Source organism: Haliotis cracherodii, unplaced genomic scaffold, assembly GCF_022045235.1.
Source record: "Haliotis cracherodii isolate W230 unplaced genomic scaffold, xgHalCrac1.p SCAF_16, whole genome shotgun sequence".
Taxonomy (NCBI): domain Eukaryota; kingdom Metazoa; phylum Mollusca; class Gastropoda; order Lepetellida; family Haliotidae; genus Haliotis; species Haliotis cracherodii.
In genome coordinates, this window is record NW_027266271.1 from 16,120,500 (window position 1) to 16,147,613 (window position 27,114).

At 39.5% G+C, this 27,114-nt stretch overlaps 2 protein-coding genes across 4 annotated transcripts in view; one reads left to right on the forward strand and one right to left on the reverse strand.

The window, feature by feature from the left end:
- LOC139463591 (cell surface glycoprotein 1-like) overlaps positions 1-1,259 on the reverse strand; it is a 37,411-nt gene extending 36,152 nt beyond the window's left edge. The window contains exon 1 of the mRNA XM_071244863.1: positions 1,082-1,259. Within this exon, the coding sequence (XP_071100964.1) occupies positions 1,082-1,259 (178 nt within the window). The remainder of the gene's footprint in view (positions 1-1,081) is intronic.
- A 4,398-nt stretch (positions 1,260-5,657) lies between these two features.
- Positions 5,658-23,246, forward strand: LOC139463875 (alpha-glucosidase-like). 3 transcript variants are annotated; one of them, XM_071245284.1, is made up of 12 exons: positions 5,673-5,755; positions 7,841-7,920; positions 13,343-13,778; positions 14,486-14,668; positions 15,491-15,621; positions 15,917-16,042; positions 16,574-16,699; positions 17,874-17,989; positions 18,928-19,123; positions 19,918-20,214; positions 21,185-21,336; positions 22,490-23,246. In XM_071245284.1, the coding sequence occupies exons 3-12, from the start codon at positions 13,349-13,351 to the stop codon at positions 22,698-22,700; spliced, it is 1,968 nt and encodes a 655-aa protein (XP_071101385.1). In that variant the 5' UTR covers positions 5,673-5,755; positions 7,841-7,920; positions 13,343-13,348; the 3' UTR covers positions 22,701-23,246. The 3 variants fall into 3 exon arrangements, with proteins under 3 accessions (XP_071101384.1, XP_071101385.1, XP_071101382.1); XM_071245283.1 differs by lacking the exon at positions 7,841-7,920 and having other exon boundaries at positions 5,658-5,755; XM_071245281.1 differs by lacking the exons at positions 5,673-5,755; positions 7,841-7,920 and adding an exon at positions 9,041-9,125.
- Positions 23,247-27,114: the final 3,868 nt, after the last annotated feature.

Sequence of the window (27,114 nt, forward strand, 5' to 3'; positions counted from 1 at the left end):
CATTTTAGCAACAAATCTCATTTCTAGTGACATCTTGATGAGAAGTTTGTGTGACTGTCCCAACAAAATAAATACGACTAGATTTACTCCTATGTCGTTCGTCATTGGGTACATGCATCATAACAATCGCGGACTTGCAGCGAAAAGCAATTTATGGAGTCGTTGCATTCATTTGGTCGGGATTTGAAAGGGAAGGAGGGGGATATTCACAATGTAATCTGAAATCAATGGTTATTTTCGATCTGTGTGCGAATTGATCAATCATTTTCTTTATTATCAGCGATTTATCGTGTAAATTCGGTGACATTTCCCATGCCGGAAGTGGCACGTTGTCCAGTTTATTGAGACTTCTGATGTCAGGGCGAGACAAGCACAGTCATGAAAGTGCCATGACAGCTATTTAAAGGGAACGAATTGTGTAGGTTGTTTGGGTTTCAGACATGTGTTACAATAGATTTCTATTGTGGTCTAACTTGCTTTTACAGTCTCCTCAGTTTTTATGATTTTAGACAACGCAATTAAAGCTAGGTTATGGGGACAGTTCGCTTGTTGTCTGTAGTCACGTTCATGAATAAGGTTTCTGTACCATGGGATGATTCAATCTTATTGAGAGATAATGAGACATAAACTGCATATGTTGTAAAGGACATATATAAACACCTTTGTCCATTATCTGTGGAACATTTAAGTGTTTAACACATTCTTTTATGGCAGGTTTTCAGTGATATTCAGCTGAGGTATATCCATGACATCCCTCCATTATCAAATAATGTATTCCATTGTTGGTCAGATGATGTAAAATGGTCATCGCATTCAAGATAAATGTACTTATATAGCGACATGCATGCACTCGGTTGCATTCCATTGTTAATTAATGGCATTCCATTGTTACTTGGTGGCATTTCGTTGTTACTTGGTGGCATTCCATTGTTACTTGATAGCTTTCCATTGCTTCATATTGGTATGCCATTGCTACTTGGTGGCATTCCATTGTTTCATGTTGGTATTCCATTGTTACCAGGTGGCATTGCATAATTTCTCGTTAGAATTCCATTATTACTTGGTGGTATTCCATTGTTACCTTCTTGCATTCCATTGTTACTTGGTGGCATTCCATTGTTACTTGGTGGCATGCCATTGTTACTTCGCTGCATGCCATTGTTACTGGATAGTATTCCATTGTTACTTGGTGGCATTCCATTGTTACTTGGTGGCAGGCCATTGTTACTTGGTGGCAGGCCATTGTTACTTGGTGGCATGCAATTGTTACTGGATAGTATTCCATTGTTACTTGATGGCATGTCATTGTTACTGGATAGTATTCCATTGTTACTGGATAGTATTCCATTGTTACTTGGTGGCATGCAATTGTTACTGGATAGTATTCCATTGTTACTTGGTGGCATGTCATTGTTACTGGATAGTATTCCATTGTTACTGGATAGTATTCCATTGTTACTTGGTGGCATGCAATTGTTACTGGATAGTATTCCATTGTTACTTGGTGGCATGTCATTGTTACTGGATAGTATACCATTGTTACTGGATCGTATTCCATTGTTACTTGGTGGCATGCAATTGTTACTGGATAGTATTCAATTGTTACTCGGTGGCATGTCATTGTTACTTAGTGGCATTCATATTATTACTTGGTGGCATGCCATTGTCACTTGGTGGCATGTCATTGTTACTGGATAGTATTCCATTGTTACTTGGTAGCATTCCATCGTGCCTAGTGGTATTCCATCGTTACTTAGTTGTATTCCATTGTTACTTGGTGGCATTCCATTGTTACTTGGTGGTATTCCATTGTTACTTGGTGGCATGCCATTGTTACTTGGCGGCATGCCATTGCTACTGGATAGTATTCCATTGTCACTTGGTGGCATTCCATTGTTACTTGGTGGCATGCCATTGTTACTGGATAGTATTCCATTTTTACTTGGTGGTATTCCATTGTTACTTGGTGGCAAACCATTGTTACTTGGTGGCATGCCATTGTTACTGGATAGTATTCCATTGTTACTTGGTGGCATTCAATTGTTACTTGGTGGCATGCCATTGTTACCTGGCGGCATGCCACTGTAACTGGATAGTATTCCATTGTTACTTGGTGGCATTCCATTGTTACTTGGTGGTATTCCATTTTGTTACTCGGTGGCATTCCATTGTTACTTGGTGGCATGCCATTGTTACTGGATAGTATTCCATTGTTACTTGGTGGCAGGCCATTGTTAATGGATAGTATTCCATTGTTACTTGGTGGCATGTCATTGTTACTTAGTGGCATTCATCTTGTTACTTGGTGGCATTCCATTGTTACTTGGTGGCATTCCATTGTTACTTGGTGGCATGCCATTGTTACTTGGCGGCATGCCATTGTTACTGAATAGTATTCCATTGTTACTTGGTGGCATGCCATTGTTACTGGATAGTATTCCATTGTTACTTGGTGGCATGCCATTGTTACTGGATCGTATTCCATTGTTACTTGGTGGCATTCCATTGTTACTTGGTGACATGCCATTGTTACTTGGCGGCATGCCATTGTTACTTGGTGGTATTCCATTGCTACTAGGTGGCATTCTATTGTTATTTAGTGGCATTCCATTGTTACTCGGTGGTATTCCATTGGTACTTAGCGGCAATCCATTGTTACTTAGTGATTCTACAACTGCGTGTAAGGTGAAACTGTTGCTGACGTTCATCGAGGCTTATTTTTATTATTTCTTAAGATGTAATGTGCACATCTTGTTTCAAAAGGAAAATAAAGACATTTTGTTTGATGAAAACTGCAGACCCCGTTGGTTTCGTAATAAACAAAATCACTCGATCACACACAAGCAATAGGACACCTGCACTTAGCTTCGCTGCATTAATTCCCAGTTTCTGTCACTCAATCAATCCGTTTATTAGTGAATACGCAACAGAGCCACCAAAGATGGTGTGTGAGCATACAACAATACACCATACATAATTAATCAAGATGACAGGAACATTAATGTGGTTACACTGTTTCATAAAGGAGATTGAAGCGTGACAGTTTCTTAACTAATTTTGCATGCACTGTGGATGTAGCTTACAAAGTGTAGACAATTTTGCCAACGTCTGATATGCTCGTGGTAAATTATTAACTTCTGTACTTTTAAAGCCTCACATCTAATAGATTCGTCACCACTCGCCCCTTTCACGTAATCTGCATGCATCAGTGTGGCCCAGTCGATGGATGTTATGTCCGAAAACACAAGCAACCAATCAGAAAGCGCGTATGACTTCAGGCACTTAAGTAAAAATCATTCAGGAATTATTTTTGATTTTACATATGTCTTGCATCTAAAAATATACCCAAGCTTCAGGTAAATGTGCTTAATCATACTGTATAATAACGTAAGACCCGATGAGTTAAAAAATAACATCTAAAATATATATGATATATAGGGGAAATATAAGAGAATCTTTACGCACAATTCTCTTCGCTTTGGTCATTTGGACGGAACCCAGTCGCAAAAAGATGTTCACGAGAGGGGCACGAGTCGCTATTCGTCTTGTCATGGAAAAACGCGAGTTGGTCACGAATGATTTCACCCCTTTATCCACCGTGGCTGATGTGAAATGTTTTCATCACATTAGTTGTTAATGATTCATACTGGGTAGTCGTATCCACATTTATTTCATGTCATAATTTATGTTGATGCAAGAGACGTCACGCGGCTCTCGACACACAATTTGATAGGACTAGAGCTTCAGCAAGGAGTCTGCATACGTTTTATATCTTTTAGCCACGTGGACATTAAAAGTTACAGAAAGTATGAGTCGGGAAATGTATGTATGTATGTATGTATGTATGTATGTATGTATGTATGTATGTATGTATGTATGTATGTATGTATGTATGTATGTATGTATGTATGTATGTATGTATGTATGTATGTATGTATGTATGTATGTATGTATGTATGTGCGCGTGTGCGTGCGTGCGAGAATGGATGACGGACGAACGAACGGACGGATGTATGTATGTGTGTGTTTGTGTGTATATGTGTGTGCGTCCCTCAGAGGTCCCAGGATCAGCTATACGTCAGTTCAAATCCATTACCCTTGTTATGGTCAAAAGCCTGTCAGCACTCTACTCATACCTTTATCTGTGTTTTTTTTTTAAAAGTGATAAACATGACCTGCGCTTCTTCAGGTTTTACCATCCACTTTAAGCTGACACGCTGAGAAATAACTGAAATTCTTTCAGAGCGGCGTTATTAAATCCAGCTCAATCACTTTACTTAAGTTAAGTACATTAAATCCGATGGTTAATGATCCATGTTAAGGCCGTTCTTCATATTCAAAGTTTCAGTAAACCACTAAAAATGTCTTTTATGCACAACCATCTAAGTTCAGTTATATTACAGAATACTATATACTCATTTTGCTCAAATTGCTTGTAAGGGAGACAACTCAAACATATGCTTGCGTGCATAGACACCAAGAAGGCAACAGACTAAAAGAAAACAAAAGAAGAAGAAAAGAATAGCCTTGTTGCTTCATAGGCTTGATAAAAATAAACAGGTGTATTGTAAATACTACAAATGGATAAACGAATTGGGAAGAGAGCGGACTATTAGGAGAGACGAACAGAAAATTGTCAGGTATTTGGGGTGGGCAATCACACACAGGTGTGGTGTGGTGTTTATTGTGTAGTGTGGCGTGCACTCGTGGGCAAAATACCCGACCAACCTCAACGCTACCCCATTAATAAATGCAAAATCACCATCATAATTATTAATGACAATGAATGCTTAATTATGATCACTGGGGCAAGCAGTCCGACATGGATGTATATTCTAGGGAGTTAAGTGCACAATTAAAAAATAACAAGTACAGGTATTCCGGAGCATGTATCCCTCCGCCGCATTGTCAGCGCGACAGACCATTCGTCACCACTCGCCTCTTTCCGTAACCTGCAAGAAGACTCGTCTCCCTATCGATGAATGTTATGTGCGAAAATACGCCAAACCAGTCAGACTGCGCGTATGACTTCAAGTACTTCAGACAAAGTATCCCCAGGAATATTTTTTGAATGTACATATGCATGTAACATGCAGCTAAATGTGTTCAAACATGTTGTTTAATACCTTAAGTCCATGTGTGTTTGGAAAATATATACATGGGGAAAATATACGTTAGTCATTACGCGATGAGTTGACAATTCTTTTAGCTATGCTCGTTTGCGCTTAGCCGGAACGCAGTTGCAAAAGATGGCCACCAGAGGGGCACGAGTCGTCATTCGGCTTGTCCCGGAATAACACGAGTTGGTCACGAATGCGCTACAAGTTGTATAACTCCGTGACAAAACAACACCGACAGCTGACCTTTCACCTGTTACCCCTGACCTCACATATCAATAGCGACGACGGGAGAGACCTTCCCTGCATTCTTCACTCACCAAACTGTATCGCACCTGGGCGAGTCTATTCGTGTCATCTTCCCAGGTGTGATGGTCTCAAATGAAAACATTACTCGCAGGAAACAAACACTATGTGAGCAGTACATGTTGTCCTATACCAACATCAATCAACTAGAACAAGTCAGACATCACCTAGATACACTCTCAATACATTAATTAATTTGAACAAAAGCATTATATTCATCAGACTCAACTTGACACCCCTTCACCCAGAATATCATTGACCTACTTGGTAAAGATTACAAAGTTTGTGGAGGCCTTCGTCGTGTGTACACAGCAAGAGATTTGTTAACACAGGTATGTGTCAAACACATTTTCATTTTTTAAACCTGTGGCACTTTTTTTGTCTTCTTATCCACGTGTCAAATGAGATGCAAGTGTAAGGCTCACTCGACTGCAGTGGGCAGGGTGTTATCAGTGACAGCATGACAATGCACTCGAATTATGTCACATAGTTGATGCATAACATACGCAAAACTGTCTTCAAAGTACCAAACGCATTTTTCACAAGTACCCTCTTTAACCACTAGGTTATACCCGAGTATGAATTATGATTGGGTGTTTTTCAAGATAAGTGTGCATATACTTCGAGTCTGGGTTGCGGGTGCGGTTTTGAGAGTCATGTATTTGGGTCACAAGTTTGCGTAGCTACCATGAACTGTAAGCTGTCGCGAGTCTTCACCATACCCAGAACAACTGCTGACGACGACCATCCCTCGTCATCATGTACACGCCAATGTTGAAGCTTTGTTTATTCAGCTTTGATGGGACAATTTTGCATTTTCGAACAGCCAATTTATAAGGGTGTGGTCAATGTTTCGGGAGGGGAATGGGTCAGGTTTTGTTGCCCGGACGGAGGTTCTTAGTGAGTTGTATAGGGGGGACATTTTCTGATTTGTCATTAATGCGCACTCCCCCTACCAGGTAATGAGGTCGTCCCCAAATACATAAATTACCCATCTGACACCAGTGCATATGTTGTGACTTGCTACCTCGCGGTATTCTTGTTTTCCTTGTGTTAAAGTCGACATAAAGATTTAACCAGTCAACCAGATCATACACTACATGACAAAGCATAAATCTTTCATTCATTTCGTAAACATTTTGTCATCTAGACATTTTATACATTTGATTTTTATAACATTCCATATAAATAATAGCGACAAAATCCTTTCCATATTCATAAGAAATCACTGCCAAAAGTAGAGTCGTTTCTACGATTCCGACTACGCACGCCTCTTGACATAAAATATTAGAAGTCTAATAATGTGAATTATGTGAATGCAATAGTAAGTAAACATATACTACAAATATAATAAAAGACATAACATAAACAATAACAATAACTAAGATGATGAGAATAATGGTGATATTAACTGTTACCACTACGAGTGAGTGAGTGAGAATGGTATTACGCCGTTTTTAGCAATATTCCAGTAATATCACGAAGGGGACACCAGAAATGGGCTTCACACATTGTGACCATGCCGGGAATCGAACCCGGGTTTTCGGCGTGACGAGCGAACGCTTTAACCACTAGGCTACGCGACCGCCCGAATAATGATGATAGCTACAATACCAGCAACAAAACAACAGCGATAAATAAATAAATAAATAAATAAAATAACGATGATGACATCGCCTTCAGTTAGACTATAAGTATCGTGTTAATTGTAAGACCCCATGAAACACATTCGACCTTTGCAGATCGAATATTTATAGCTTTCAGACCATTGTCAGTGCTCTGTTCACTGTGAAATGTGAAGAAGTTCACTTGTCATTTAGCATAACCCTATCGTTGATATACACAACTCAAGTCACAGCTTCCAGGCAGGGTTCCATACCGTTTCCGTGATTGTGGCGGCCCCCTGCCGTGAAAGCCATGGTTCCTTCCGAGTCCCAGTAGGATAATCCGCGATGTGTGACTCGCTCAACACTGATTAACACAAACCACAGCATAAGCTGCAGGCACACAAGACAATCACGTTGTGATAACAATACAAGAAATGCTGTGAAGAATTCTAATAATTGTTGAAATCGCGTTTCATATGTCATTATCGCTGAAAAACATTGTCCGCATAGGGAGTTTACGAGCCCTGTGGCATTTAACATGGGATCCACTATGCCAATGGTGAGTTGTAGACACGATATTACAGTGGATTTTCCCCCCATTGAACATAAATATAACTGCTGAATGAGCGTATTTCTCGCATCTCATGGGACCGTACGCTAGTCTCCTAACGGATTTAATAGAATATGCAGTGAAGGGAGTTATACCGTACTGTTATTTTGTGATATTTTTTAGAGCTCCGGCGAATAAGAGTGATTCATTTTATTAAAATTATTAACTTCACTGTTTCCAGCAAGGATTATTTGTTTCAGAATTGGCCGCTGTCAAAATGTGATTATGTAATACAGAGGCCTCGATATTGGGAAACAAGGTCCTTCTTGTGATATACTGGGTAACACATATTTGCTTCTGATATATTCTGCCAGTTTGATCGCATTGATATATACCAAACTAAAATGATAGAAAAACTTAACATAACGTGCCGGGCAAAAGAAAGTATACACCTGTGTTTGGTGGTGATTAATAATGAAACAAACAAGAAATGGTTTCCCGATGGTGATGTGTTTGATACGGCTGTCATAGTTATGTTTTGGACCTTAAGTTTGTAGTGTTTCGGTGACATTTTCAGCCTGCTAACGTTTTGATAACATTTTTGATTTTTTGATATGATCCAATTTTAAAGTGTATACTTTCTTTTGCCCGCAGAATACATGTCACAAATCACTAATCACCTTTATAAATGTCCCAACCATATTTATATCCCGTTACCACAGCATTCTCGCCTATAACTAGCTTTGTTTTAATACATATTTAGTGTTGGTGTCCCGGTGACCTTGTATGTCGTTATCGTCAATGTCCCTGTGACATTGCCATGGATTATCACAGCACACTACCATTGCCCTACATGAACATCGGAAAACGCAGAAGGCTAAGGCCACACTTTCTATCAACATTTCAAATAGCGTCTTGATCGAAATTGGTTTGATCAGGGTTACAACATTCAAGGCGTTACTGAAGCTGTCAAAAGGTTTTATTGAAACATGTGAAGGCCATTTACACATTTTACGCTTCAGTGACAAACATGATACATAAGATCGATTTCACATGCATGTCCATGTAACATGCATATATATACTCAGCATTCATGTTCATGAATACCCATGCATTAAGTTAGACTGTAAGAATCGACATGTACGTACAGCGCAGTATTCATATAATCATTAAATAGCAAATATTTACATGCATGTACCATACCCTAAGTGCATTTGATAGGAGCCCAATGTATGCACATAAATATTATACACACGCACATTAATATAATCCCATTGTGAATCCACGGGTATGATTCATAGTTATCGCTTGTATACATCCATGCATTTGACCTTAGCCTACATGTGTGCACATTGAGAGTACAAATCACACAGAGCCGTCATATGACAAGACGGAGGGCAAACAAGGTATGTGGTACAAGGGGGTAGATAAAGGTTCAGATCACGTGGGTAGATGGGGTAGGTGTACAGGGTCACTCGTTGTAGGTAACACACCAGACTAGGACAGAAGACAGACACAATGTCATCCTTACAGTCAGCTACAGAGGTTAGTTCATTGTAGCATAGACATACTCTGATCCAAGTCTCATGACCTTGTGCAGTTGTCGTGTAGATGCAGTTTTAAACATTAATGTATGATGGTAGTTTACGAACTATTGCATACTAATCACCTATCTGCCACCAGGCTTGTTACCGCCCACGATTTACCGGTCCGCAGATAAGATTTTGAGGTGGACAATACAAGCTTACAGAATCCAAAAATAATTTCTCATTGACATAATTTCTTACTTTCTGAAAGGGGCAGGAAATGTTTCGCGAACACCTGGTGTCATGGCTGAGTTTGAGTGATCCATTTAACCTCTATCTTGTTTTTTTTCGGCAGACTGATTTATTTCTGAGGTTGAAGTTTCATGTTAACATACATACTCGGCATAATGTTTGGTCGAGTGTGTACAGTAAACTACGGTTATAACGAACTCAAAGGGGCCACTAGTTTTAGTTCGTAATAACCGTAGTTCGTTATAAGCATAAATACAACATTTATAAAACAAATGACCGGGACATAAATATATGTTCGTTATATTGGTCAGTTCATTATAAGCGTGTTCGTTATAAACGTAGTTTACCTTATATAGAATAGCAGTATGTCCATGCTGGGACCACATTGTACCACTGTACCAATAATTGATTGTCTGTATTCTTAGACTTCCTGAATCAGCAATAATACATTCACGTGCTACAAGTTCAATGTAGGCAACTAAATAACTTCTGAACTGTTTTGAAAGGTATTTCATAGAAGTGGAAAATAATATATGGATAAGAACTTCTTTAAATAATGCTGTAATAGCGACCTTTCGGTTTAATCCAGCTTGACAACCGTATAAGGATCTACACCGACCCGCCGCTATTACAGTGTCCTGAGTATAATAAAGAAATGTTTTATCTATTTTATATAACTTTTTCAAAGGGGTTCAAATAGAAGAAACATCATGTTCATTATGTCTTGTAATGAATGTGTCTTACATATACATGGATGTCATGCTGCGTCTAATTTCACACCTTTCTCTGTGACCATCACCTTGTCTGTCGTCATTTCGCTGATGTAAATTTCTTTGTGTATGCAGAAGTAATTCACAGGCTTTGTCATCAACACAAAGGGATTTAAACAGTGAAGTAAAACACTACAGAACAATGTGACATAGATCAAAACAAGTAAAAAATGTTCCTTTACATTTTTATTGCATGAAGATCATTTTCACAATTACATGAAAAGCCTATGACATGTTGACCAGAACTTGTAAAATGTGTCAGCATTGTTGGTCATAGCAGCTGCACATTTTGTTACATTATACTATTCTGACAGTTTAAGTTGACTATTTTGGAAATTTAGCAGTCTTTGCTGCTTATATTCGTCAATGAGGTTTTTAACAAATATAACTATAATGGTCATTATTTCTTTCCGGGAGACCAAGAGGTATATTCTTCTTGTTAACGATTTTCAATTCTGTTTTCACAAGAAACCAATTTTCCAAGTATGTCCAAAGTGGGCGAATCTTTCTACTTTCCTAAAACATATCTGGTATAGTTACTAATTGTAATTTTAAAAAATCACATGTTTTATTATTGACATAACCCATTTATTTTAACTAATTGTTAGTAGGTAGAATGCTGTGTAACATTTCATATTGAAACCACTGTAGTGAAGTGTACCCTGTACAGCTAAATGGGATCCTGTTGTATTTTTTCCATGCATCGTTGGGGAAATGCGTCGTCATCCGTCATTCGTGTTTCCATTTTCCAATACAATGTATGTTGATTTTTCCGGCAGTGTTTTTCAATTAATGTTGTGTACAATTTAATGGCAATGTTCTAACCTTTCCGAAATTCAAAGAGATTTATGATGTCAATACCAATTTTCTCGAATTTGTAGGAATAATGTGTTCTGTATAAACGTATTTACAATGTGTGTCGAAACTTAAGGTTGACGGAAGATTGAACTCTCCCCCTCTTACACCTAATCTATTTCATCTTAGGTTTGTTTGTTTGTTTGTTTGTTTGTCTGCTCCTTAACACCACGCTTAATTTTCCAGCTATATGATGGCGGTTTGTAAATATTCGACTCTGGACCCGACAATCAAGTTAAAAAATGAAATTAATCGCAAACATGAGTGCATGTGAAAGACAATGACACAGCTATAACGAAACACTATTCTAAAGTACGTTCAAATTTATTGAAAAGCTAAACCAAGTTTCCCGTCTTACTTTAAGTGTTGCATGTCTAAGTAGCTTACATATTCCAGTGTGTGCTTAAGCGATATCTATACCTATGTCCTACATTCATCTTTCACTAGTACATCTAAACATGACCTGAGGTAGACAATTGTTTGTCCTATCACTATCAATACGCTCGCGATAACCAGCTGTTTTCATTGCTACGAGTAATACACTAAGCATGTTTGACTGGCCATATTGACTTAAGTTGTTATACCTACACAACACAAGCAATACTCTTAGTCGGATGTGTTTGGGCTTTGTGAAGTTTACTGCGGTATATCGACATATGCGTCTCCTGCTTGGCCGATAGGATATGCCTGATTGTTCTTCGAACTGGGAACTGCCAGAACGTATTCTACGTAGACAACAGTGTCAGTTATGTGAAACAGGGGTTATCGATTAGTATGTAAATATAGTGTTTCTTTGGTGTTGTTTATGTGACTCCCAGTGGTAAACACACAGAGTACAGTTGTCACAATGGCTATTGTCTTGCCTTGTAGAACTATAACCTATAAATGTAAATTAAAGCAAATATCAAATGAGGATATGGGAATTTATACAGAAGTTTTATCTGTTATATTCGCTACAGTAAACAAGTAAAATGTAGAATCGTTATTTCTTTTATTTCAACAAGAACTTACCTTACATAACGAAATTTACCTTACTGACGGCGAATTCACATAACGGACGTTGCCACTGTATGGCCACGGTTCCAATACAGATTCGCCTTGATTAGGTTACAACAATGAAATCCTCAGCAAAGGTTTAAGAAGTTTTATAGCAGGGCATATGTTTTTGTGGAGGACATTTCCAAATTGGATGCATCAGTGACAAAAATGATGTCCGGTGCATTTGACTATATTGACTTGTATGTTCCCGTGTCTTTTTAGGTGTATAATTGACTTGCCTTTGCATGTATTTGTGACTTTGACACCGATAAGGCAGGTTACGCTCACTTTTCGCTTTTTATGAACAAGCAATCGTTTTTTGTCGCTTTTACTCAGATAATTTGATATGTAATGCCCATACTAACGATGACGGGTTTTGCCAAAGGGGTATACATCTACGTCTTCCTATGCTCCCAAAACAAAAAAACTCAACCATGGTCCTCCACCATGACAAAATATAATATCAGGCGACATAAACCCTATTTGTAGCTCTAAACTAATCACGAATGAGTGAGTGAGATTAGCTTTACGCCGCTTTTAGCAATCATACAGCAATATCATGGCGGGGGACACCAGCAATGGGCTTCACACCTTGTACCCATGTTGGGAATCGAACCCAGGTAACCGACGTGACCAGCGAACGCTGTAACCACTTGGCTAGACGACCTCCCCTGAACTAACTAATCATGTAACTCACTCCCTAGTAGTGGGAGGATTTATGAACTCCGTGAAATGAATGATCTAAGGCGCCGACATTTTATACAGAATTAAGCCCATTGGTTGCCTGGATCCGCTGACTCCATATTCTTCGTATTTTTATGATCCTTGGTTTATCACCACCATTCGCACTTGTGACTTTCACCAAGGTGTGAAGCGTATCCCACATACATCAATTTGGGCTTTTCCAGGACGAAAAGCTGACGCGTCGTTATATAACGGAAATAATGTTCAAAGCAGCATCAAACTCATCAACTCACCGCCTTGCCGGGTAGGGTGGGTGACGGTTGATACCGGTAAGGCAGGGCGGGCTTACGCTTTCCGAGAACACCTGGGCCCACTTGCACAAAGCAATCTTATGTGCTTGGACTATTGGTAGATACAATGGTCTGAGTGACGTTAACTATTAACTCACTCACTGCAATGGTCTTGGCGCTAAGATCTCTTTGTGTCAGTGGACCATGGTGTCATCACTATTTTCAGTGATCCATTCATATTCTTTTATCACCACATTCCCCTTTACGTCCTATGGAATCTGCTTCAGTAGAAATTCGAGACTGATTATCCTCTGGTTGATGTTTGAAATTTCTATGTGTTCCTCTAGGCAGAGATGGACAAGACCGGGATCTACGTCGTATCCCACAAACCCCTGGACTCCGACACGGGAGTCAGAAAGAGAGACGACCCCGTAGTGTACGACAATCCGAGCTTCACCTACGACAACGGTGTCAAATCCAAAAAAGAACCCACGACCTATGACCGACCGACCGGCGTTTCGGACGCGCCCTACCGGGGCATGGGCAAGGAGGATCTTCTCCGCCATTCTTCCAAGCCGCTATGGCGCCGTCTGAGGTACGTCTGCATGTCTATCATCCTGCTGGGGTGGCTTGCACTCATCATCACAGTGGTAGCCCTCGTCCTCATCTACCCGCGGTGTCGCGCACCCCGACAGCGTGAGTGGTGGCAGAAGACCGTAGTGTACCGAATCTACGTCCCTAGCTTTCAGGACTCCAATGGTGACGGTGTTGGGGACCTCAACGGTACGTGTTGATGTTGTAAATGTTTGCTTCGTTAATTTAAATCCGGATTGGTAAACAATCATATATATTTGGTTCGGGTAAAACAGGTTACATATGCTGAATTAATATTAACATGTTAATGTTAAATTATTATTTTATGAACTGAGGGGCCAAAAAATATACCTGTGAGTTGATTTTATCATGTTTGATTTTCAGTTGAAATATCTTCATACAGCGATGTTATATAAAAAAGGGAACTGTTCTGACGCTTGGTCAGCACTCAAAAAATACTTCTACATGATTTTATTTTCAAAGATATAATTTGATTTTAGAATTTTTATAATTACAAAAATACATTTTGCATAATACGCCACTGCTAATGGGTATCATAGATGTCCTTAACTTTAAAAATCAATAAATGTGCTCTTTTCGGCACCGATTTACAACATTTTAAACGTGGTTTTGGGGCATGTGGCTGCAAATTCATTTCTTATCCCATTTCTTCATTGAACCAATCAATCTTTGCAAAAATATATTTGACAAATTGTTAAAGGAATGAGTGATGGTTAAGTTGACAATCAAATTTAAGGACATATTCTTTCAATTTTCAATTACATAGAAAAAAATCGGTTTACTTTCAGTTGCCCCTCTGTTTAAGTCTTATTGTTCAAAACGCTTAAGGTTTATCTACTGATAGTCATGTCGTGCTCCTTGTTGTGTGTCCATAGGGATCGCCAAGCGTCTGGACTACCTGTCGGAACTGGGGATCGGGACCATCTCCTTGTCTCCCATCTTCCAAACGCGGTCAAACGCGACAACCGACTTTGACGTCACAGACCACACAAAAATTGATATTAAATATGGGACACTAAGCGACTTCGAGAGTCTTCTGAACGAGACACACGCCAGAGGTATGCACATTTACTTAGCCACCTGATTTTGACAAAAGGTTATTTATTCTAGATGTAAGACCATCCTTCGAAACGCGTGTATACCTGATTCCGTTTTTGTGCGACCCGTGAAGATTCCGGGGAAGAATAGGTCTTCAAAACCCGTACTTGCCGTAGAAGGTGACTATGCTTGTTGTAAAAGGCGACTAACGGGATCGGGTGGTCAGGCTCGCTGACTTGGTTGATACATGTCATCGATCCCAATTGCGTGGATCGATGTTCATGAAGTCAATCACTGGATTGTCTGGTCCAGACTCGATTATTTACAGACCGCCGTCATATAGCTGGAATATTGCTGAATGCGGCGTAAAACAACAAACCAAACCAAACCAAACCATTTTTGTGCAAAAATACTAAATGATTTTTTTTGTATATTCAAGTATACACATGTATGTGTGATTATTAATATATAGTGTATTCACTTGGGTCTATGCTCCCAAAACAAAACGTTGAAGCCCATAATGACAAAATGTTATATAAGACAACATGCGACAATGCTTGTCGTAGGAGGCGACTAACGGGATCGGGTAGCCAGGCTGGCTCGCTTGGTTGATGCATGTCATCGTATCCCAATTGCGTGGATCGATGCTCATGATGTCAATCACTGAATTGTCCGGTCCAGACTCGATTATTTACAGACCGCCTTCATATAGCTTGAATATTGCTGAGTGCGGCGTTAAACAACAAACAAACTGTACTATTATACAGTCAACTGTCGTGCTAAGATAGGTGGCAAGAATGTGCTTGTTAGTATAGCCTTTCATCTGTAACCTCTGGCCTCAGGCATGCAGCTGACCCTGGACTTCATCCCCAACTTGACCAGCGACCAGCACCCCTGGTTCCAGGAGAGCAAGAACACCTCCAGCGCCAAACGCAACTTCTATGTATGGGAGGCGACGGTACCCAACAACTGGGTGAGCTCAACGGCGGATCGGAAATATGATCCAACATTATAGAAATATTATTATTATTATTGGTTGATGCATGTCATCCTATCCCATTAGCTTAGATTGGTGCAAATGATGTCAGTCACTGGATTGTCTGGTCCAGCCTCGATCTTTTTACAGACCGCCGTCATGTAGCTGGAATATTATTGAGTGTGGCGTTAAATAACAAACATAACTTCTTATGCAATGATTTGTGCATGAACATTCATGAATTCTTTTGATGTGTGTGGCATTCTAAATTTATGTTTTTTGATTGGTGCAGCAATCTGTATATGGTAATTCGTCCTGGACAAACGATTCAACTCGAGGCGAGAACTATCTTCACCAGCTTCGTCAAGATCAACCTGACCTCAACCTTAGAAGCTCAGAGGTCAAGGACGAACTACAGGTCAGTAACTATTGCCTTCTACGGTCGAATTGTTAAAGGATCCAAAAATAAACGTGAGCGAGGGATAACTTGTTTATGATACATTTCTCGGTTATCATTAAAAGAGACAGCCTCCGTGGTCTGGTGGTAGAGCGTCCGCTCAGACGTTTAAAGATGGTACTTGTTGTAACCCTGTCTGGCGCTCGGCATTAAGGGGCTAAAACAAGGACTGGTCGGCTCAGTATACTGTGTCTGAGTAGGGTATTCATGTTAAACTGCGCCATGGTATCGCAGTTAGATAGCACTATAAATCAGCATCAGTCCACTAGTACAAGCACACACACACACACACACACACACACACACACACACACACACACACACACACACACACACACACACACACACACACGTGCATGCACGTCGCTATATTTCACTTCACCATAAAAAGAAAACACACCCTGCTCCAGACCAATAACATCATCCTGGTAGAGCAACCAGCCGATGTCACCAGTGTGCGCAAGACATTGTCTCATTTTACGTCCACTTCAGGCAATCCTGCAATTCTGGCTCGAGAAGGGAGTGGATGGGTTCTACATCCGAGACAGTGGCTATTTGTTCGAGGACTATGACTTGCGGGATGAAGCACCTTCCTCCGCCAACCTCACACAGGACTCGGTAAGTCTGAAACCAAGTGTGTATGTGAGAATGGAGTTGTCTCCCTTTAGAGTCACTTAGGAGTGTACTGTTTCAAACACGAACATATACCAGCAAGCGTCAATAGGTCTGAGTATGTTTATAATGTGATAAACAGCAAAAGAACAAGTCGTTTATGCCTATCACACTAACTGGATAATTTTATGAAACTGGAAAAATGGACAGCGATTATTTAGGACTATGAAAAGTGCAATATTGAAGGTGATGGAAAAGGTCACCCAAAACACGCGCCTGAACGCAACCAGTGGTTTAGCCGAAGCACGTGCACTATATGACATGTAACAGTCAATGTGGGTATAAAATGGTTCATTCCAGATGTACCCAAAGAAATAGAATCTGTACTTTACTAAGAAGGTGTTATCCTAAATATAACATTTGTTACAGTTAAATAACCTTATAAAAGTTTGATTCACTATTTGAATGCCATTAAAACGATAGTAGACATGGTTAGATATGCTTACTCTAGTATGATACGCTGTTTGATGCCATTACAAAAGTAGGAGACACAGTTTCTTAATAAAGGTCAGATTCTCGTACTCAATCCAAAACAGTACGAGAATCTGTACTTTATTAGGAAAGTGTTATATATCCCAAATATAACATTTGTTACCTTTCACCACTTTCTAAATGGCATTGCCTGTTCGTGCATTCTCTGAAGTTGAAAAAGACAGACAGATGTTTTTTTAATACTTTTATCTCTTGTTATCTGCGTGGCACCTAAATTATGACACTGAGTATAGGTTGATTTGATATATGTAAGGGGTTGAAATTTAATATTCGGTATACATGTGTGTGTGTGTGTGTGTGTGTGTGTGTGTGTGTGTGTGTGTGTGTGTGTGTGTGTGTGTGTGTTTGTAGGTGTGTGCGTACGTTGGTGTCTGAGGTTGTTGAAGTGGGTAGAGAGATAGGGGTGGGATGGTGGTTAAAAAGCTACTCTCAATTATGCTTGAAAATATAAATTGTTCTCAGCCTAAACAAACAATAATAAAAAATATTAGTGCCAATCAGCACATACAAGTCGTGCTACTGTATTTGAGCTTCAACATTTTATTATTATTCGTCCCCCCTCGCCCTTTTCCGTAAACCTGACACGCGTGTTGACGAGTGTTCACGAGTGCATGTGTCCTCTGTACAGAACGACTATGACTACTACAATCACACCTACACATACGGCCTGCGTGAAATCAACGACATGCTCGCCAGGTGGCGCCACTTCTTGGATGACTTTGGGAACAAGACTAACAAATACAGGTAAATTTCACTTTTTTCGTCCCACTCCAAGATGACCCTGGACAAACAGTTAAAACTGTTTCCGTTTTCGTCTGTCTTCAAATTGAAGTGTACACCTGATATCTCTTAGTCACAGAGTAATATGTCTTCAAAAATGGCCGTCTTGTTGTACGAACTATAGGGGGTGGGAGATGGCGTTACGCGGTTTACAGTGAATTCACAATTATATCCCTACGCCATTGCTGCCCGAGGTATATGTAGGTAGCGGAATAAACCGAGTGGATCCGAGTGGACTCGAGTGGGGGACACATATGCCTTATCACTATGTCTTGCATTTCAACACACAGCCATATCTCGTGAACTCAAACTCCGAGATACCCAGTCGAGTTATCCGAAGCTCGAGACAAGCGGAGCTACGATATAAGGTCACCATAGTACTGAAGAATCTGTCGGGACAAGACTGCCTCCGTGGTGAGCGGATGGTCGGTGACAGATCCCTGGCCACGTCATACCAAAATACTTTAAAAACATGTTGTTACCCTGTCTAGATCTGGCGCCTCGACAGTTGGAGGCTAAAACAAGCCCTGGTCGGCTGGGAGTCAGTATACTGTGTCTGAGTGGGGTATCTGTGTTAAACTGCGGCATAGTATTTCAGTGTGCTAGCACTATAAAACCGACATAAGTTTGTGAACGCAGGTCTTTGTATGAGTACAATAAGCTTATTTTTAACGTTAACCCCTTCATGTCGGTTCGAATATGGTTACATACTCTTAATCGAAATAAATAGATAATAGAGTTCAATGTTATTATTTTTCTCTGTCCCGAACTCGAAGTGACTAAAAGTGTTATTCATACATCATCAATAACGAATCTATCACCCCCACTAACAATGAAGTCACAAGGAACAAAGGTTCTCTATCATCACCACCCTAACCATGCCTTCTGTTATGTTTTCCCAGAATGCTGTTCGCGGATATTAAGGGCGGAACTGATTTGACGATGCATTACTTTGGTTACTTTAACCGTGACGGTGTAGATTTCCCCCTTAACCGGTTCTGCCTCGAGCTGAAAACGGGCGATGATGGAAACGTCGTGTCTGGAGTGGCAAGCCGCTGGCTGGACAATCTTCCGACCGGACGCTGGGCCAACTGGATGGTTAGTACCGTATTTTTTGTGTGACGTTATCAAGACGTTACCTTTGACGGTGGTCGTCATGATGTAACGAAGGGCGTCCATGTTGCATGGCAACCATCATCAATACACCTCCCTCCAAACATATTTGACAATAAAACATCACTTATTAAACTTTTTAACGAATACACTTTGTTAGAGCAACGTTAAGTTGTATCAAACGTTAAAACCGTAGGCCTTTTCATTCACGTATCTCAGGTACATCAAAAATACCGGAAACGACCTACACACGAGACTCCTTGAAAACTTACAGTTATGATACCAGGAACGGGTGAGCGTGAAGGTCGAAGTCACCGCGACAAGAATGATGATCACGAGATTCGTGTGACCCCTATACTATTTAGTGTACGTTATCATTTACTAGGCCGCCTCCATGGTCTTGTGGTAAAGCGTCCGCCCGGAGAGCGGAAGGTCCGGGGTTCGATCCCCGGTCGCGTCATACCAAAAGACGTTAAAAGATGGTACTTGTTGTTACCTTGTCTGGCGCTCGGCATTAAGGGGCTAAAACAAGGACTGGTCGGCTCGGAGTCAGTATACTGTGTCTGAGTGGGTATTCATGTTAAAGTGCGGCATGGTATCTCATTGAGCTAGCACTATAAAATCGGCATCAAGCAAGCAGCCACGCAAACACTTGCATGCACGTCGCTATATAAGTGCAATAATCTTGGACGCGACGTTAAACCTCACCTCACCTATTATTTACAAGATATTGGCTCATGATAGGTCATCGTGACATTACAACATTTCATTTGTTTCAGGGTGGCGATGAAAATGCGAATCGTATCGCAGACCGACTTGGCGGGAACATGACGCGAGCATTTCTCGTGCTGTCAATGCTGTTGCCAGGGACGCCATTTTATTACTATGGCGACGAGATCGGTATGGTGCAGTCAAATGAAGCGCCCGACAATGCGTGGGGTCAGAAGCAGCCAATGAGAGCTCCAATGAGGTGGGACAACTCTACATACGGGGGCTTCCTGAACGAATCTCAATGCATAGGAAAGTGCGATCCGTGGATGAAGGTCAATGACTTCACGGGGCAGAATGCAGTCGAGGTGAGTCCGGAGTGAGTGAAGGAGTATGGTTTAACACCGCTTTCAACAGTAATTAAGCTCTATCATGGCTTCAGTTTCATTAAGAATAGGTCTTTGGCTCCGACCCCTCCGTGTGAAGTTTTGAGGACAGGTAAACTTTATAATCAGTCCATCAGGCCCGAGGCTTTCAGGTATGAGTGAGCGATACAATGAGACAACTATATATGTTTTCAGTATCTGTAAAACGAATATAACCGGTGACTTCCGAATGAAAAATAATAACTTGTACTGTTGTGGGTACACATTATACATATTGACGTTTCTGAGCGTGGTAACATCTACGTACTATCAAGGGAATATTTGTGTTTTGTTTTTGTTTCTTTTGCTTAGATCGAACTAAAGGCATGATATGGAATCATTTTAGAAAGCTGTCATCTGATTGGCTCAAAAGCCAACGCATCCTTTATTTAAATTTGATGGTCAAAGTGACGCGAGGTGTACTCAGATCTTGACACAGGGAGGTATCGGATCGTACTATGAGATCTGATTTTAATGAGATTATGTCCGCTTGATGTGGGAAGAAAGTATTAAGTGATGCAGGTTTTGAACGTTTACCATTTTGGAGAATACACAAACACGGGTATGGTGCTGACAAACCTAGAACAATTAGGGCGAATCAGTATTTGAATCCATGATCACAGGTTAATGGAACACCCAAGGGACGCAACTCTGCAAAGCGGATTTTTTGGCCTTAGAGGACTGGACAACTCGTGCCCCCAGTTGAGTCACGAGTACGTGATGGGTATACCTGACTAATGCTAATAAACAAAGAAAACTACTAAAATAATGGTTATAAAAAAATACAGCTATATATAGATATACTGACATGCAGAGCATTGTTGATTGAATTCGTTTTCGGAATTAAAAGATCCGCGTTTTGGATGTGTTTGGGCGCCATGTTTCATACTTTTGATTTTAATGTTCTCCACAGATACAGAAAACGAGCAAGTCGTCGTTGATGCACTTGTTCAAGAATCTGACGAAGCTGCGAAACCAGGCGTCGTTCGAATACGGAGACCATTTCCGCTCCGTCGACGACAGCAGCGTGGTGTCATTCGTCAGAGAGTACGATGGAGAGAAAGGGTAATAGTTTATAATCCCCACCAACAAATGTTAATCTACTAACGTAACGATATAGTAAGAATATTGTGTCGTGTCGCGATTCTGCCGATCTGACATAACAAGCTAAAAGTCGTTCACAGTCCATGAATATACTTCATAGGTCTATGACTAGATATCAGGGGTCCAAACTCAAGGTTTATCAATATAATTACATGGCCATTAATCGACATTAAATTTCCAAGAATAGGTACCAAACTGCTGGGCAAAAGAAAGTATACACTTGAAAATTGGATTTGACCAAAACATTACAAACATTATCAAAACGTTACTAGGCTGAAAACAGTCGCCGAAACACTGCACTTTTAAGGTCCAAAACACATCTATGATACCCGTATCAAATACATCACCACCCAATAACCATTAATTTCTTGTAGTTTTTAGCCAAAATCAAACATGGGTGTACTTTATTTTGCTCGGCAGTTTATATATTCAGATATACTAGGACCAAAAATAGTGATTCCGCCCAATGAATTGATATCATAGGTGAATACATTTTAAGGGTCCACAGTTAAACAAAGGGTAAATGACTATATATAGCCTAATGACATAATAAAATAAATGTACACTTCCAGTAGGATTGCATAATATTGAGTTCCATTTTAGGGAAAGCCATGTTCAATTCAGCGCACCTTTTTGAACAGATTGGATTTAGAAGGGGTTAGACTTGACAGAAATAAATTCTTCTTTAAAAAATTATTTGAATAAATTGATGACATTCAAATGAAACCCAGAACAATAATAAATTTCAGGAGCTGAGGCAATCTAGACTTGTCAAACCATTCTAGACTTGAGTTGGACTCCTTTTTTAATTTTATCACGCTATAAATAGATCGCTAATAATAGAATCACTCCTTCGAAGTATATACTTCTCATCTGCTGAACAAGTGAGTAAATTAATGTGGGTTTTTACCGATGCTGATAGATATAAATATGTATGCATGTGTAACACCAATTCCAGTATGGGCTAAATGACCATCTCACTGGAGCTTTGATGATGACGTACGACCGACACACGCCACAAAAAGAGAATATAGAAGATGAAGATGTCAACTGTCTTCATCAACAAAACAACTTCGCAATTGTCACTATAAAATATCGTCTTTAATACTTTCAGATTTCTGGTCGCCATTAACTTCGGCAGCGGCACAGAAACACGAAAATACACGGACACCCACAAAACAATTCCGGAAGAAGCCGATGTTGAGCTGACGACAGAAAACGGCGTTAAGCTGCAAGTCGGCAACACTGCTTCCTTAACCAGTCTCGAACTCGGTCCTTATCAGGGCGTGGTCCTATCTTGGGAGTACGTCGCAAAGGAACTATAGTGTTCCACAAAGTTCTGCAATACAGAAAGCATAATGACAGTGTATTAACCAGAAAACAAAGAGGACAGCTGTATCCCACTGTACGCCTTCACTAAGCAGTGCGTAATATATATCAACCTACTGGCACGCAATATAATTTAAAGGTTGAATGTTGTTTTCACAATAAACTAGTATTACGAAGAACTATTTACTTGGTTCACATGGCAATACGTCCCGGCAATAAGTCATATGGCAATAAGGCTATAAGATGAAAAACTTTTCAACAATTAACACAAGACTAAACATAACGTCATACGTTGTAAATGAGAAAGGAATATACAAAACAATTCAAATGAATTAAAAACCTTACAGAAAGAAAGGTAACATTTTTAGGTAAAAATAGTTATCATAGTTAAGGAACACAAATACATTAGTTTTTTAGTTTGCACCTTAAGATTTATGTGATCTCAGATATATATGTCTCGGGCGAAATCCTTTTGTATGATGACATCACTGTCAATTTGATAAAAATGTACTATATTATTTTGGTAAATAAAGAATGGCATTTTGACGCAAAACACATATTTGTTTTCAAATCTTAATCCTACGAAAGGTTTTCGGTGTTTGCGTACGCCGTTACATGGAATTGGTATTTGCACCAACCCGGATTCTTTGAACACAATCCATTGCCCCGACCAACAAAGCGTTCGGCAACCAAACCGACGGATGCAACTAGTCCACAGCTCAGTAGCCTAACTACACGTAGGCGTTTGAATTGTTTTTACTTGAAACCCCAGCGCTAAAAATCAGGAATATGTGGGTTTTTTTTCTTAAAGTTCCAGTTTAAAGTTGTTGTTTTTTATTAAAACCAGACCTGATAAAATGGATTACACATAACAAATCGTTTCCCTGCTTGGCTTGGCCACTTGTACACTTGTACAAGTGGTACATTTTGTTTGATATAATAATATTCACGGCTTTAGTGTGTGGCTTGTTACCATGTAGACGCTAAAAAGGTTTAACATTCCTTATTCGAAATTTTGTTGTCATCATACCGAGTCTACATTCTTCCACAATTGAAGACCACCGAACGAAAGCAGAAAGGCCATAGGTTCTTAAACGTCAATGATATGTACAAGTTTACAACAAGCGGATCATCGTGTATTTACCAAACCAATGCACAGGACAAGGTACACGTACAGTTAGTAAAGGTACGGAAGCCTTTTAGGGCCAATTGTTTTTTTTGTGTGTTTTTTTCTTGAAATTTCATAACAGCATAGCATAGATGCTAAGATGAAATTTCATGATAATGATCTTGAAACTTCAAGATATTAAGCTGAAAATTTAAGATTATAACTTGAAATTTCAACTTAGTATCTATGCTATGCTATTATCAAATTTCAAGATGCTAAGTTAAAACTTCAAGATGCTTTGTTGCAATTTCAATATACATAAGTTGAAATTTCAAGATATTAATTGGGATGCAAGGCTGCCATTTCGAAAGCGAGGTCCGCATATTTGCTATGTTTTTTCCTGAATCATGTAAGTTTCAAAAGGGACAGAAAATTCAACAATATAAATGATTTCATTGCATTTATCAAAAAGGACTAGATCAGGTTTGTTGGCCCGGATAAGCATGAGGCTGCATACGGGCCTATTCCAAAGAATTTTGTATTTTCCATGACGCCCTCAACATATTCTGGGTCGTACCATGGAGGGACCTTTGTGTCAAAACCACAAGCATGGCGAAGACGGTAATAAAAGGATCGAACCACTCCATCATGTCGCTTAAGATACTGTGTTTGTGCCAAAGCTTGGCATCCACTGACAATGTGTTGAACAGACTTATCAAATTCTTCTTATTATTATATGTCATTTCTGAATTCACGCAGAGAACAGCATATTCGTGTTTAACCCAATGTTAAGCTGACATACATTGCCAAAACATCACAAAACAACACAGTTGAAATAAGAAACCTTTATCGCAAAAGATTAACAGATACCTTTCAAGTGTGTAAAAGTCCTGTACAAACAAAATGAAGAACATCATTCACTTCAGCACATAAGCACTTGGAGCATCAATAAAATGTCAAAACACTTAAGAACACTCAGCACATGAATGAAACGCTGTGAACATCGGGCTAAATAAGTGATACTCGTTGTGTTGAGAATCATAGGACTCATTTTCACGAATGGCAGTGCGAACATGGCCATACAATATACATATATATGTACAGTTAAGCGAAACATTGATTGCCTCAGGGCATAAATGTTTAATATATATATATATATATATATATATATATATATATATATATATATATATATATATATATATATATATATATATATATATGGATTATTTGATTGGTACTGGACATAAGCTGTATCGGGATGTTACCGAAAATTAACATTAAATTGAACGTCTAAGTATGCAGAAATTTGAATTCTTTTAAACAAATGCAGAATATGTATGTATTTGGACAATGTTGATGTAAACTTTCAGTAGAACAAGATTCTGCAAATGCGGTTGTGGCGAATGCCAATATGATGCAAATAAGGACATACATTGATAAGCGTATGTTTGCACCATGACAATGAGTCTTGTATATTAACGTCATGCATAATTACACCAACTTAGGAAATTCACAAGTAAACTGCCGGACAAAAGAAAGTATAGCTACATGTTTGATGGTAGCTGACAATGAACAAGAAAAATGGTTATTGGATGGTGATATATACGGGTATCAAAGTTATGTTGTGGATATTACGTTTGCAGTGTTTCGGGACTATTTTCATAACGTTTCTAATTGTTAAGTGAAAACCAGTTTTGAAGTGTATACTTTCTTTTGCCCGGTAGTGTGAATTGATTTACCGACAATGGCATTGTTATAGTTTTGCCTATAGTCATAGTCTATAAGCGGGGGATTCGCATATTCGGAAGTAGGAAATTGAAACTTCAGTAAAATCTAAACCCTGCATAACTGAAAAACTCGTTAATCTGAACCCTCCATATTGTGACCTCGTTAATCAAAATCCTGTATATATGGATACCTCGTTAATCTGAACCCTATACATATGAAAACCGCGTTAATCATACCCATGTATATATGGAAACCTCGTTAATCAGAACCCTGTATATATGGAAACCTAGTAAGCCTGCACCCTGTATATACGGAAACCTAATTAATCTGAACGCTGTATATATGGAAACCTTGTTAATCAGACCCCTGTATATATGGTCAAAATTTGCGTCTGAACCCTGTATACATGGAAACCTGGTCAGTCTGAACCATGTACATATGTATACCTCGTTAGTCTGGACCCTGTATATATGGAAAACTCGTTAGTCTGAACCCTGTATATATCGAAACCTGGTCAGTCTGAACCCTGTGTACATCGAAACCTCGTTAATCTGAACATTGTATATATGGAAACCAAGTTAATCATACCCCTCTATTTATGGAAAACTCGTAAGTCTTAACCCTGTATACATGGAAACCTGGTCAGTCTGAACCCTGTATATATGTTTACCTGGTCAGTCTAAACCCTGTATATATGGAAACCTCGTTACTCGGAACCCTGTATAGATGGAAACCTGGTCAGTCCGAATCCTGTATATATGGAAACCCGGTCAGTCCGAATCCAATAAATATGGAAACCTGGTTAGTCTTAACCCTCTATACATGGAAACTTGGTCAGTCTGAACCCTGTATATATGGAAACCTGGTCAGTCCGAAACCTGTATATATGGAAACCTGGTCAGTCTGAACCCTGTATATATGGAAACCTCGTTACTCGGAACCCTGTATAGATGGAAACCTGGTCAGTCCAAATCCTGTATATATGGAAACCTGGTCAGTCCGAATCCAGTATATATGGAAACCTGGTCAGTCCGAAACCTGTATATATGAAAACCTGGTCATTCCGAACCCTGTTCATATGTATATCTCGTTAGTCTGACACTGCAAATATGGAAACCCGCCTTCCGCATAAATAATATTCTGAACAACTATACATAAATATATACAAGTCAGTACCTGATTGGTTAATTTGGAAACAGGTAAATCAAAGTTACTTCACTGGGAACGTGGTTTCCGGATGAATCTTCTCAAGGAGAAACACATTTCTCATTTTAAATAGTGACGCCTACATGTTTGCTTTTCTGAATGTAAATCTTTTTTTAAACATTTACATTAATTGTCGAAAACAATGTGGAAAGACTCTTACGTGTTTGCCTTTTCAATGAAAATGCTTCCTTAGTTCCCAAACTGGCTCTATAATTTTTTCATGACTGAAAATAATCAGCAGACTCCCCTCTTTAAACCGAAAAAAATCCAAGTTATACACAAATACGCTTTATCCGACTAATAGTGTCGAGGACAGACCTGAGAGAAAATGAAATGTGAGCATTCGTCATTAAACCTAGTGTGCC